This window comes from Thermobia domestica, chromosome 13, assembly GCF_964235325.1.
Source record: "Thermobia domestica chromosome 13, izTheDome1.hap1.1, whole genome shotgun sequence".
In the NCBI taxonomy this organism is placed as follows: domain Eukaryota; kingdom Metazoa; phylum Arthropoda; class Insecta; order Zygentoma; family Lepismatidae; genus Thermobia; species Thermobia domestica.
This window is the reverse complement of record NC_137466.1, coordinates 80,760,564-80,776,311: the sequence shown is the minus strand read 5'-3', so window position 1 is coordinate 80,776,311 and position 15,748 is coordinate 80,760,564. Positions and strand designations below refer to the sequence as shown.

Sequence of the window (15,748 nt, the reverse complement as noted above, 5' to 3'; positions counted from 1 at the left end):
TCACCGTGACTATTATAGTATCCTGATTAACATACATTTGCGACTAGCGTTAGACTATGCTATACGGCCGCATTCACCATCAGTACGCTTCACCACTATAGACCAGATATGCTATCATCTGCCAAGAACAGCTACGGTACCTATTTTCACCTACGACAGAGAAGTACGGCGTATTCAGGTGATAAAATATTGTTAGGGATCCTAACTGTTTACTCGTACATGTTTCTCATATTTATAGGACTTCAGGAAAGAAAAAACAAATTGAATATTAGGTAATAGAAATCCACAATAAATAAATAATTAATTGCTTAATTATTATTCTATGCACCAAATTAACTAACACTATCCTTGTAAACAATATGGTGTATTTGGTGAAGAAATAATTCAAACTTTTCAATCACAAAGCATAAGTAATATTTTTTGTGACAGGAACTTCATACATCAATAATCTTTTTTTATATATATCTTCTGTATCTACCACTTTTCTTCTTCTTACAGAACATTTCACAAATAAATTTAAGATTTCATGTATGAGAAAGAGTTCTAGATTAAATGTACAATAGATTAGGAAGGAAAATGTATCATGTTATTTTGTTACATAATTTCGTTAAATATTTAAATAGAAAATTGAAATTTATTATATAATTCATAATTCCAAATCTGCATATATACTAACAAATTGAACATCTTTATATAAATAATCTTTGACTCAACGATAAAATCGATTAAATAAACAAACTATTTAAAACTTTCAGATAAATAGCTAATTCAGGAATTGACAAAATCGAATTTACACTAAAGCATACATATACTGTAAGGACCATGTGCCAAAATGGTCCGTTACACCTGATCATATCAGATAATCTTTGCAGTTTTCGGGAGTTAGCTGTAATCACTCCTTCTTTCTTTTACTTCATTATGCTGTTCCATAATCACTGTTTACATTAATTGTCCATATTTTGTGATGAAGGGTATAACCGCCGCTGGATTCTGAAGAAAACTCAATACCTTCAAAATAACAATAATTTGTCGGTTTGCATATGAAATGAGGTTTCTAATTATTTCAGTACGTGAACCAATAAAGAAAAAGTAAGTGAAAAATGTGAAATTAAATCTTTACCTCAGTGTCCCATAATTATGTCCTTGATAAAGAAGAAGAAAGAGGGATGCTTAATGAAAGTGAATAGTGATATAAGAAAGTTGATGGAAAGAAGAAATTGAAGAACTCCGAGAAATGTAACAGAAACTTACAAGTCTAAAATCGAAGAAACCCAACACATTGAAATTAAGCTACAACTAAAAACTTTCTACTGTCTGTACAACAGCATAATTCAAAATAAGGAAAGTAATCGAATATACTAAAATGTCTAGTGAGCAAAGGAAACTTCCAAAGTCGTCCTTAAAATTGTTTCCGTGCTTCAGGACCTTGTAACGTTTATACGAGCAACGTGGAAAGGAATTAAGGATAATTAACATTCCTCTTGTAAAATGTCAAGTATATTTCATAAATTTTCTCAAGTTGCATAGCACAATGTGATGGCTTACGAGAGCGGAACAAATTCTTAATCTATCATTTGCCTCCGTTTCAGAGAGAATCGTTCTTGGTAGATTGTGTTGGGATTACGTAAAGCAGGCATTATCTCTTGTGTCTCCCGTCATTCCTTACATATTCACCCATCATTCATACTCGAAGTTCCCAAGCTGCTTTTAATCATTTTGGCAGCGTCAATCATCTACCGTTTCTTCGAGCAAAGAATAAGAGAATAAAGAGTGGATAAATACTGTTTTCGAAGAGACAAAATGTGTTGAAATTCACGAAACCAACTTAAACACACGTGTTCATTGAGTGCCTAAAAAAGTAATCTCAAAATTAAGACATAAATATAAATATCCAAAATTTGAGGTAATTTTTCTCGTGATTCTATGGGTGAATTTATTTGAAAATAATTCGATAGGATTCAACATCCTCAAACTACAGTAGTATACAAAGCAGGAGCGTCATTTCAACTTTTGGTTAGGGGGGGGGGGGCAAGACCTCTTGATATAAGTAAAATTTCGCATTTTTTCACTGATTTACTACTATTTTATTGATAAAATCTATACAAATCTCAAACTCAGGGGGGGCAATTGCCCCTCCCTGCCCCCCTAAATGACGCCCCTGATACAAAGCGCAATTAGAAATGCATTGAGGACTGGGCATTTTTTACTAGTGGCATAAGTGATGCCTCAAAGATCCCAAATTTTAGGTAATTTTTCTCATGACCTCCATGGGAGGATATGTTCTAATAATAATTTCTGTGGGTTTAGCAACCTCAAATTAGTCTAAAAAGCGCAATTAGAAATTTATTAAATCGTGGTTACATCTTACTAGTGGCACGATCTTTAGTTCTTTACTGGTGGGGCCGCGGTGGCTCAGTGGTAGAGCGTTTACCTCTGGTGCATGGGGTCCCGGGTTCAAACCCTGCTCCCGCCAAGTGAACTTTGTGGTGGACAAACACCGTGTGCGTGGGTTTTCTCGGGGTTCTCCCGTTTCCTCCCACTTTCTTCATTCCACCATTTCATTCATTTCTCATAATCACCGTCTCCTTTAGCCTAACCGGCATAACCGTGGGACGTAAAACTCAAAGATTTCATTTCATTTCATTTTTAGTTCTTTACTAAAACCTATTCCACATGTCATAGAAAAGACGTCATCGTCTATGACCTGTCTCTCTGATAAGAATAATAATCTATTTTTTACATCTTGACTGTCACGCCTTCGTGCTCCAATGAAATTTGTGTTAACTTTATCCACTAAAAATCGCAATAAAATGTGAATACCTATCCAATGGTTACAGCGAAGATATACCATTTTGAGATTTACCCATCTCTGATGAGAAAGGACTTTTGTAATCAGGACTCGCGTGGATTCAGTCTTACTATCGTTCGATTTCGCTCTTACTATTCTCAAAGGGACTCGTACTCATTCGTGCTCACACTCACTAATCTCAATGCTGTTTATAATTCTCCGATTCAGGCTCTGGCTCGCCTTCTATTTAGTGTATATGGATCGTGCAAAAATTGAGCTCGAATCCAGTTGAGCCCAGGAGCGAGCCCGCCAGTTTTGAAACTTCAGGGTTGGCATCCGTGAAGTCCGTCCGATGATTCTTACCTAAAACTTCCAACTATTTAAAACCATGTTCAGCATTAGCACCTAGACGTTGCTGATATCGTCCTCTATTGCTCAACGCTTCTCAGATCTTTGTTTCTTCACTTCACACACGGTGTTGAAGATCTCAGACTTACCACAATTACGAACGACTATCAAATGATTTTATAACGTGTTTCCAGTCTCCCACGTTATACTCACACACGTCTTAAGATATTCAATGCTACTTTAAAATGGTATTGCATTGCTTGAGAGTTAAACGCACCTCCACCATTTTTTTGAAGTCTCATGATGGGCATTTGGTGCTTTCTCTTGTCAGTCATAACAGTTCTTAAAATCTGGGACTTGTCGTTTTACACATGGCCATAATAGAAGTTGCATTAACTAAATCCCGGACAACATACAAATGAAATATTGGAATCTCTCGTAACTTGACATGAACCTTAAGGAATTACATCAATTATTTCACCATAGAAATCATAGACAAGACAAAAAATAAGTATTTGCTAAACAATATTTCGCTGTAAGAGAAGTAAACGAAGATAAGAAACGTATCGCAACTTTCATCAACCCAAATTATATCATTCTTTTTTTTTTTTTTTTTTTTTTAAGATCAAGTTTCCTTCCTCTCTAGGAAGGTTCTTCTGTTAGAGAACTATCTGGAAGGGGAGGACTATGGACTACCCCCAGAGGTTTATGAACTTTCTGAGAGTATGGAATAAATTCATCTTTTTTTTTTTTTCTTTAATGTTTGGCTTTAAAGCCTTAACCTTGTACAAAACAATCTCAGGCAGTTCAATCATGGCAAATTCAAAAGTTTCTATGCATTACGATCTCTTATTCTTAACGTAGGACTTTGAATACGTTGCAGAACCATTCATTACTTACCATTCATTCGTACCATTCATTATTTGTGTCTTCACCAGGTATCAACACTGTAATCAGAAATATAACTTATTTCATCTAACCAGTTACCCGCTTTTATCATTTTAAAATTCGGTAACTCTAGTGGTTTCTTCTTTTTTCCTTTGCATCATCCTGTCATTATGTCTTATAAAAATAATTTCTTATCAAACAGTGTCCTAACCACTTTATATATCTTCTTGGACTATATCTAATATTGTTTTTCTCGTATTACCATTTTCTAATTGCTTTTTGTATTTGTCTTAAGAACTATTTTTTCTTTGCTATCAATGCAAATCCTTCTAGTAATTTTGAGGTTTAATAGAATGACTATTTCTATTGCCGATATCATAGAATTTCAGAATTATGATAATAACTTCTTCCAAAGGATTTTGCTTCTGAAAATTGGCCGAACCCTAGAACGTTACGCCTTCCCTTCATCCAAAGATGTGTAACATTGAAAGCATCATGAGATAGTTAGAGATCAAAGGCGGTGATGTGAATAATATTAAATCTCATTAAATTTGATAACTTTCTCAAAGTTTTTAAATATTATGCTAAAGATCGAGTCTTTTACCGAGACATATAGTAGATTCTGCTTTACTGTTTTTAAATCATTCAATGCCCAAAATCTGAACTCACATTTATTGATTTGCAGAATATTTAGAGATAAAAGAATAACTTTACCTTATATCCGGTGAACAAACATTTTGCCAAACTGCTTCGATCCTCTTTGGGACCTTCACCATTGTCTTCAATTGCGATGTTAAACTGGTAACATGTGGATATTTTCCTCCTTTTCTTAAAATAAAAATAAGCAAAATAAAAAGCAATAAGAAGACATTGATGAAGGTACCAAAGAGCATCGAAACAGTTTGGAGAAATTTTGCTTCCTTAATACAATGTAAGATTTTTTTAAAATTTTTTTATGATTTAATATGTATACTACAGCTACAATTTGCAGATACTTTATGATAATTGTATTTTATTTTTTCGCAGAGGTAGAGTGGTCAGAATGGAGTGAATGCAGCGTTACCTGTGGCGCCGGAACACAGTCTCGATTTTCTCGCTGTGTGGATGACGGCAGCAGATTAGAGCTCTGCATGGAAGCTGGAGGTGAGAAAACAGAGACAAGAGCATGCAGTTTAGGCAGCTGCTCCCTTATTACATCATCAGATCCTAAGCAGTCATCGTCATCAAAATCCCAAGACTCTATAGAAAAGAATTCAGATGATTCTAACAAAACTAACAACAATGGTGGGAACAATGGAGAATTGTTGGATGAACGAGACCATGTCTCTGGAGTTGACATTCCAGCAAAGCTTCCAGAAATATTTTATCAACCAACAGCGTCTAATACAACAGGGACCAGTACGAATACTGAGGAACAAATAGAGGACTCGTCGGCGTCCGTTGTGGAGTCATCGTCTTCCAAGTCATCATCAGCGACTTCATCATCGACGCCAGAGGAAGACCTCCAGCCGTCACCAAAAGTTCCATCCTTCCGAATTCCTGACTTCCATAGCAAGAATGATGTTGATCAATTTGGGCGCAAACACAAACATAGGAAGCCTCATCATAAATATGGTTTTAACACCAAACACAAAATCAAATTTCCAGACTCAAAAAATGGATCTGATTGGAATAAACATAAAACCAAAAGTAAGTAATTATATTCTCTTATATAAAATGTTCGTTTTTGATATGTATTTTAACATGTGGGGAATGTTTGTAATTAAAGTTTCATAATTGTTTTCAACTTGTAATTGCATATTACTTTAACTGTTACCATTCTAGCTTCTAGTTCAAAGTCCAATGTTATTTTCTTAAGCCGGGCGATTAGTGGAAATGAATCAATTGATGGAACGAGAATATTGGAAAAAGCAGAACACCGAGAATATCTATGGACAGATTTTGTTAACCACAAATTCACATATCCTGGAATCTTACAAAGGATCCCTTGAAGTAGAGATCAGCGCTCGACCACTGAGTCATCGTGCTTCTTGCTCTGTCACATTATTTAATTCTTTTTTATCTCTATTCTTATATTAATACATGGCCTGGCAAATGGACATTTTTTGATAGCTTAAAGCAAGAAGTGACTAAAATGAAACCTCAGATATTTAACGAAGTAAGAAACAATAATTTGATTAAATTAAAATAGAATATAATAGCATGTTTTTGTTTCTGCAGAGATTACCGTAATTTATAGTGTTTCTTAAACATAGATTTAGTAAGATAATGTAGTGATAAAACTTTTTTAGGATCACTTAGCACAGGGTGTGTTTTTTTTTTTTTTTTTTTGTATTGCCGTTTTTACTGTATGTGTACTCACGAAATATGTTGTATAATAGCTTAGCCGTTCTAAAGTGAATTTAGACCCATGAATGCATACTCCTTGTCATAAGAAACAATTTATAAGACACTAGTTGTCCATTTCCTGAAGAAAGAATCAATAAATCATGAAGTCAAAGTATCGATACATAAACTGGGTGAAACTTTTAGGTTTTACGCAATTACTGCCTAAAATAACCTAACTCTGTTGGTAAATTGGGAAAATTTTACATTTTATGCAATTAATGTCTGGGTACCTTCTGTAACATAGTACATGTTCAATCTATCTTACCTATTCATGATTCTCTTAATAACCTGAGAAAATGCCCACTTTCGTTCTTGGATAGAAGGAGGTAACATTTCAAATTCTACTTTTTAAAACTACTCTTAATACTACACATCGCTATTATTAGTGTAGGGGGTGTGCGACGTCCAATAAATAGTTTTCTCTAATCCACGTTTCGTCATTCACTTGATTCTTCTCTGGTAGATTAACGGAGATTAAAAAAAAATAATCCTTCTACTTTACGAGACAACCTCAAGCTCGTCTCGTAAGTAACTTTACTCTACCCCTAACTAGCTTAATCCCATGTGATAATTTTGGTTGCAAATCAAGAACATCTTTTATTTCTATTTTACGTCGCACTCGGACACTAATATCCTCTTGATGGCTCAGTGGTAGAGCGTTCATCATTCGTGCATGGGGTCCCCGGTTCGATCCCATCTCGCGCAAAGTGGACTTTCTGATGAACGAACACAATGTGCGTGAGTTTTCTCGGGGTTCTTCCATTTCCTCCCACTTTCTTCATTCCACCATTTTACTCATTTTACATTACCGTCTCCTTTAACCTAGTCGGCATAAACGTTGGACGTAAAACTCAACGATTTCATTTCATTTTGCTAACTTCTTCCTTAACAAGTATTAATAGAGTCCCTGCTTGTCTTCATCCTCCTCCATTCATTCCTTGTGAAGAAGGAGGAGAGAGGGTGAGACTTTTCCCGCGTCGTTTCTTCCAGAAAAGAGGATGTAATCCTCTAAGAAATTATCAGTTTAGTAAAAGGAAAAAAAAAATCATAAACGTCATTGATTACTACGACATGAACTTTACCTTTCTAATGATCTCATTCATTCTCCTAATTGCTGTGTATTTGGCTGTAGAAAAGGCCTTTAACCATCTACACCCGCTCATCTATGATAGAAATAAAGTATGTATATATAGTACGATAACATGGCTGTTAATATAAATACAACTTTAACCTTTTTTTCGTGAGAACATATACGTATAGAAGGTCAGCTAGGAAACCATAAAAGTAGGAAGGTACGTAAGTAGATAGAGACGAACACTTTTTTTTTTTAAGTTGAAGAAAATGGGGATTATCTAATCTAAGTAGACACTTCATTTTTAGTGAATTTTATACGGAAGTTCTCGAGAGAGGCAAGACGCGAAAAGTTGAAAGTTGATAATAATAAAAAGAAAGAAAAGAAAAAGGTTAGAATGCAACAGAGTGAAATTTAAGACTTCTCATTTCCTTTACTCTCTCTCTCTCTCTCTCTCTCTCTCTCTCTCTCTCTCTCTCTCTCTCTCTCTATATATATATATATATATATATATATATATATATATATATATATATATATATATAGTGTGTAAATTTATCGGGTGTTAACTTTAATCTTAGGTTATGTTGTAAAACGTAATATAATTTTCTAACTTCATTATGAAACCATATACGAGGATGAAAGTTATTCTTCAGATATATATATATATATATATATATATATATATATATATATATATATATATATATATATATATATATATATATATATACATATATTCACAAGGATTTTTAGTTTACGTTGAAATTTGATGGGATAGGGAAAAAAAATTAAAGAGCGAGTAGTAGCAAGAACGAAACTAGAAGTTACGTATAATATAAGCAAAAAAAGACAAGTAAAAAGAGATATTTTAAAGGTAAGGGTAGAAAAAAGTAAAAGAAAAAGACTAGCTTGTTTTTTCTTCTTAAGTATTACTATTTTAACATAGCCCCTATATAGAGTTGAGAAACTTCTTTTTTACGCTTAGTAACGATATGGAGAAAGATACAAAAATAATAAAGGGTCGTAAGGATCTCGAAAGAAAGAAAAAAAAAGCCTCCAAAATGAATGTTCTTTCAAAAATCATATATACATATTTTACTTTTCTCTCTCTTTATATGTGTATTTAATGAAAATGTAACTATTCATAAACTTAATATATAATAAAAAAAATATATGCAGAAGCTAAGAGTGTATGCATCTATGTGTGTTTTTTGCAACTGTATCGTATCATACACTATATTTTAAACACACGTAAAAATGTACAGTAATAGTGATACATAGGATTTATTCAAATAAATTTGAATGTAGAAGTTCCAACTTTTCACACACTAAATGAATATGTTTTTTATGGTATATACACGTACTGGACTAAATCAATAGTCTTAAAAAAAAAAGAACAATTTTATGCCTGAGTTCACCAGTAAATGCTAACACCTCAGTAAAAAAGTAGTCTAAAGTTGAAAACATTTTCAATCTTTATTTTTAACATACCGTTTTTCTAATCATCTCTTTTCTTTCGGTTGTCACAAACACATACACATACACACACATATATGCATACATGCATTATACATATAACTTGTTATTCTTCTTGCTACTGCTACCACTACTTTATTATTATTATTATTATTATTATTATTATTATTATTATTATTATTATTATTATTATTATTATTATTATTATTATTATTATTATTATTATATTAGTAAATACTGTTTTTGATTTTAGTTCCTGTATACTGCAAATATGAAACTTTAAAAAGGTTTACTGATTCTTTAAATCTATGTATATAATTAAAGAAGTTCTGATAAACTGACCAATGCTCAGGCAAAACTGCATAAGCTAGAAACTTAAAATTTGGACACGGCGCAGGATTTGTGATGCAAGGTTCCTCTAAGGAAGGATTTTTTTGAATTTCGACAGGGGGGGAGGGGGGAGATAGGGTGACAATTATTATCTTAAAATGACCATATCGCAAAATCTCTGAGGGTTAGGGATATGAAATTTAGTATATGAACTTTCCATTGAAAGAAATTAGACACAGATTATGATATTTACCCTAGAAATGAAGGTAAAAAGGAGGGAAGAAAAAGTGTGGGGTTACAATTATTGTAGTTGGATAGCCGTATCTCGAAATTCATTAAGATTAGAGACATGAAATTTAGTGTTTATACTTTTCATTTAAAAGATAAAAGATGTGTTTCAGCGTTTTAGATGTTTCCCTTGGAAGGGAAGAAAAACAGCCATTATAGAAAGGAAGATGTTTGTAATTCCTAAAATAATATGGCTATATCTCGGAATCCCTTAAGAGTTTAAACATGCTAATTTAAGACATGTTTCAGGATCTTTTTTTTTGTGTGTGTGTGTGTTCCTATTAGAAGAGAAGAAAAAGGGTGGGAATTAAAATTGTTATAATAAGATAGTCATATCTCAAAATCCCTTAATATTAGAGATACGTTAGGGATATGAGAAGTGAGAGGCCATAGGCACAACAAATGCGGGGCTCTGGGGGCGAAGTCATCAGGACGGCAAGTTTGGGACTTCGTCCCCAGACTCCTACATTTGCTCTGTATATAAATTTAGCTCAACTGAATTAAACGAGTAAAAGTTTGTAAGACACAACAGATTGCTTTAAGTGATAATTTTAGCAACATTAAGTTATCTGCTGTTCTTATCTTTTCTTTGATTTAATTAGGTTGAAAGTTTAAGAGTATAACTATAATCCAGACCTCATGATACACCCCTGTAACAAAAAAAAAAAAAAAAAAAAAAAAAAAAAAAAGAATTCTACAGAGTTTCATTTTTGATTTGTGAATTTGAAGCTTTATTGAATTAATTTAGCTTCACTAGACATTTCTACTCGTAATCCGAGCTGACTGTATTTTGGACGCCATTTCTTTAAAAATGATAGATAAATTTTAATTATCATTTCTTGAACCATGAGAACTACATTAAACATTCTGGGGTCGAAACACAGATTCTCAAGGTTAAGTAGTCCTATAAATATAGAAAATAATCTATCAGAGAATTAGAAAATAATCTATCAGAAGAAAATACTCTATCAGAGAAATAATCTATCAGAGAAATAATCTATCAGTGAAATAATCTATCAGAATCAGAGAGAAAATAATCTATCAATCCTTTTGTCATTTTGCAAAATGGCGGTTATTATTTAGTAAATATAATACAACTTGTTGTAATGGAAGTTATATTGAAGGAAGAAGCTATATTTTGTCTTAAGTTACCGTAAGGTACTCTGACATCACAAATGTGCTGTATTTTTGCCATCGGTGCAAATCTGTCTTCAACATTACGAGGGACGGGAAGACTGTTTCCAATTTTTTTAAAAAGTGATGTTCAAAATATTTATGAAGTTGGAAAACAATGCTGTTTAGGATTAGGAGAGCAGAGTTGTCTTCAACATTGAGAGGCGGGCAGATTTGAGGCTTATTCTGGGGTGGGTGGGGAGAGACTCATATTACGGTAGATAAATCTGGTTTCTGAGGTGAAACTGTTGTATAGGGGCCTATTATATATCAGATGATGTAGATGATTTGCAGTCGGACACAAATCATCACATTTCTCCCCAAAAGCATATTACAAATTGGATTATTGGGAGGAGGGACAGTCCCCCAAGTTTCAAGATTGAGGAGGGACAGTCCGCCAAGTTCCAAGATTGAGGAGGATATGTCCCCCTCATACTCCCAGAATATGCACCAGTGATTTTTGCTCACAAGCTATTTTTGACACTGAAATAAAAGTTATTATTTATTTTTGTTTAAATTTTATTTTATATGACTTTATAGTACGTTTGCTAAGCATATTTTACTTTAAAATATCTCGAAAGCTATGTCTGGATGTCTTAATACAATTTAGATAATTACAAAATAATATTTGCCATCTTTTCTTCTTCCTAGGCTTCGGAATCAACATTAAAATCTGAGCCTCAAGTTGAGGAACGTTTGGAGAGATTTTCCTCTCTTGATCAGGGTCTATTTGACCTGTTTCTGAGTTGAAGAAGGAAATGATGGTTAACTCAGCTAATACACTGTAAAAAATCGTTGTGTTATTTCAACGACATGCCTATGTGTTAACTCAATTGTGTTAAAATATAACGCAAACAGGTGGTTAGAACAACTCACTCTCCATTTGGAGTTGTGTGTCAAATGCCGGTAGTTGGAATGACACACAGCCTGTGTGTTAAATTAACACAAGTGTAGAATCTTCGGTGTTGCTTTCTGCGTGATTGCTAAATATGTTGGCCATCTAATTATAAAGGCTTATGTTCTGAAGCTACAGTCAAATACAATAGAAAGAAATGCTTAAACAAATCCAGGTATTCGGAAAATTTCAACGTGCAAACCGCGCGATGTGTTGTTTTACATAATGTTTCTGAAGAAATATGTCAACAGCGAGAAACAATACCGTATTACTGTGCCAGTTCTACACTGCACTAGAGCTCACAAGTCAACACCGGGAACTGTGTTTCAAAATGGCGTAAAACCAGTAGAAACATGATTAAGGGGCAAACATACTATAAGGATATAGGTAAGAGTTTCCTATCATTAGTTTACTATTCTTATTTTAAAAGTAAAATCTTCGGAAATCGTAAGCATGCACACCACAAGCTTTTCCAACACAGAAAAATGGTTCCATCAACACCGCACATGGAGTTATTTCAACAATAGGTGTCGTAGTAACACAGAACTGGAGTCGAACTAACACCAAAAATGGTGTTAATCTGGTGGTCTGACCTTGAATTTTAACTCAAGGAGTGTTGAATTAACACTAAAACGGTGTTACTTGTACAGCATTGACCTTGAATGATGGCACAGATTGTGCGTTGAAATAATAAGAAAATGATGTTGAAATAACACAGGGACTGTGTTCTATTAATACTTGACATGGAGTAATATTAACACGAAATAATTAACACACTGCACATTGTGTTACTTTCTTCGTGTTGGTGAAACACCACCACAAGTAACACTCAACACTTTTCTCCACAGTACCGCTTCTGACATGGTGTCAAATCAACACCGAAAATACTAACACAGATCCGAATTTAAGACCACTCAACGCCAGTTGTGTGTTAAAAACGTAACACACCGCCTGTGTTAAACACTAACACCGCGAGGTCTGTGTTGAATTAACACCACATAGCGGTAGTCATGTTGGAACCACTGCCTTGTATTAAATTTGAGTTGAATTAACACAACAGTTTTTTACTGTGTACATTCTCTTCATACAGACCTTAGTGTCTGGATTACTCTTACACAAAAGATTTTCAACTACCTAACAAATTTTGTGCAGTGCATTAAGTGGTTTGTGTAGGCAAATAGTTACAGCATCGGTATTCTACCAAGGTGGGCCAGATTCGAATCCAGGCAGTTTCGAAATATTTAACGTTCTTTAATTTCAATATCAATCCATACTCTTGTGATAAGTTAAAATTCGTGGAGAAGGAAAGAGATATTCGACTGGCAAGAAAGGGAAGTGAAATAAGTCCATGAATTGAGACAATGATTTACGAACTTATTTCTTTGAATCATTTCAGATTCAATATTTTCAATTAATTTCAACCATTTTCTGACTTATGTATGATCTAGTGATGGCCAATTCCGGAATTTTTACTTTCCGGAATCCGGAAAGTAAAATCTGAAAAATTTCGGAAAATCCGATTTAATCGTTTTAGCAACTTATGAGAGGTTTCATGCCAAAATTGAACTTACTTTATTTATTAATTTATTTTGTAAATAAATAAATATAAAAACAAATTTCATAGAGTATTTTCCCACATAATTCCCTGTTACAATTATATTGTTATACCAGCGTTTAACTAATACCTGGCTTCACTATAAAACTGTGGAAGGCTTCACCATAGAAACATTTGTCATGCGTCTAAACTGAACAATTCCAGAAAAGACTGCTTCACTTTGTTACCACTGTGGAAATATTTCATCACATGACAATTGTTGACAATGGTGATGATGAGCACATTAAAATTAAAGTTATAAGTTTTATTCACATTTTTTGGGGGGGAAGGGGGGGGAGATTTAGGATTTTCTGAACATTTTAACTCTTATGATGACATAACAACACGTTCTATTTTCTTTTCCCATTATACCACGAGAGAGCATGAAGAAATAACAGTACGTTCCACCTTTATTTTCCCATTATAACAAGAGAAAACATTTAATTACTGCATTCTGAAGAAGAAAAATATGAGAAGCTCAATGACCAAGGATAATCGATCACTCGATAGGAAGAAAAATGCCAAATCAGGGAACGCGATGGGTCCCCTAGTTCAAACGAATTGTTTGTAGAGCTATGTAATGTTCTACGACAAAGATGTTGTAACGTGCGTGAAGCTGGCCCATCCCAATTGAGCACATCTTTTAAAAATAGTACAAAAAAATGTGCTAAAAATGTGCTTCACAAAATGCAAAATTTTAAAAAATGTGCTCTTCAAATTACCAAGAAATTAGAAGATTAATTTGGGCGGGGCTAGCTTCACGCTAGCCCCGCCCACCCAACGCAGGGCTCCCAAACTAGTGCCAAATAATAGTGCTAAAAATGTGCTCCCAGAAAAGAATCGAAACAAAAAATGTGCTTAATTATTTACAGCAAAAACAGGGTTGCCAAGTTGGGGGCCAGCGTGAAGCTAGCCCATCCCACCCAACGCAGGGCCACCAAATTAGTGCCAAATAATAGTGCTAAAAATGTGCTCCCAGAAAAGCATCGAAACAAAAAATGTGCTCAATTATTTACAGCAAAAACAGGGTTGCCAAGTTGGGGGCCACCGTGAAGCTATCCCCGCCCACCCAACGGAGGGACCCCAAACTAGTGCCAAAGAAAAGTGCTAAAAATGTGCTCCCAGAAAAGCATCGAAACAAAAAATGTGCTTAATTATTTACCGCCAAAACAGGGTTGCCAAGTTGGGGGCCAGCGTGAAGCTAGCCCATCCCACCCAACGCAGGGCCCCCAAACTAGTGCCAAATAATAGTGCACAAAATGTGCTCCCAGAAAAGCATCGAAACAAAAAATGTGCTCAATTATTTACAGCAAAAACAGAGTTGCCAAGTTGGGGGCCAGCGTGAAGCTAGCCCATCCCACCCAACGCAGGGCCCCCAAACTAGTGCCAAATAATAGTGCTAAAAATGTGCTCCCAGAAAAGCATCGAAACAAAAAATGTGCTGAATTATTTACAGCAAAAACAGGGTTGCCAAGTTGGGGGCCAGCGTGAAGCTAGCCCATCCCACCCAATGCAGGGCCCCCAAACTAGTGCCAAATAATAGTGCTAAAAATGTGCTCCCAGAAAAGCATCGAAACAAAAAATTTGCTCAATTATTTACAGCAAAAACAGGGTTGCCAGGTTGGGGGCCACCGTGAAGCTAGCCCCGCCCACCCAACGGAGGGACCCCAAATTAGTGCCAAATAATAGTGCTAAAAATGTGCTCCCAGAAAAGCATCAAAACAAACAATGTTCTCAATTATTTACCGCCAAAACAGGGTTGCCAAGTTGGGGGCCACCGTGAAGCTAGCCCATCCAACCCAACGGAGGGCCCCCAAACTAGTGCCAAATAATAGTGCTAAAAATGTGATCCCAGAAAAGCATCGAAACAAAAAATGTGCTCAATTATTTACAGCAAAAACAGGGTTGCCAAGTTGGGGGCCACCGTGAAGCTAGCCCATCCCACCCAACGCAGGGCCCCCAAACTAGTGCCAAATAATAATGCTAAAAATGTGCTCCCAGAAAAGCATCGAAACAAAAAATGTGCTCAATTATTTACCGCCAAAACAGGGTTGCCAAGTTGGGGGCCACCGTGAAGCTAGCCCATCCCACCCAACGCAGGGCCCCCAAACAAGTGCCAAATAATAGTGCTAAAAATGTGCTCCCAAAAAAGCATCGAAACAAAAAATGTGCTCAATTATTTACCGCCAAAACAGGGTTGCCAAGTTGGGGGCCAGCGTGAAGCTAGCCCATCCCACCCAACGCAGGGCCCCCAAACTAGTGCCAAATAATAGTGCTAAAAATGTGCTCCCAGAAAAGCATCGAAACAAAAAATGTGCTCAATTATTTACAGCAAAAACAGAGTTGCCAAGTTGGGGGCCAGCGTGAAGCTAGCCCATCCCACCCAATGCAGGGCCCCCAAACTAGTGCCAAATAATAGTGCTAAAAATGTGCTCCCAGAAAAGCATCGAAACAAAAAATGTGCTTAATTATTTACAGCAAAAACAGGGTTGCCAAGTTGGGGGC

At 35.2% G+C, this 15,748-nt stretch overlaps 1 protein-coding gene across 1 annotated transcript in view; it reads left to right on the top strand.

Annotated features, from left to right (window-relative positions):
* The window catches only part of LOC145667652 (uncharacterized), a 388,129-nt gene that overhangs the window by 216,172 nt on the left and 156,209 nt on the right, over positions 1 to 15,748 (top strand). Inside the window, exon 6 of the mRNA XM_081735111.1 lies at positions 5,051 to 5,713. Within this exon, the coding sequence (XP_081591237.1) occupies positions 5,051 to 5,713 (663 nt within the window). The remainder of the gene's footprint in view (positions 1 to 5,050; positions 5,714 to 15,748) is intronic.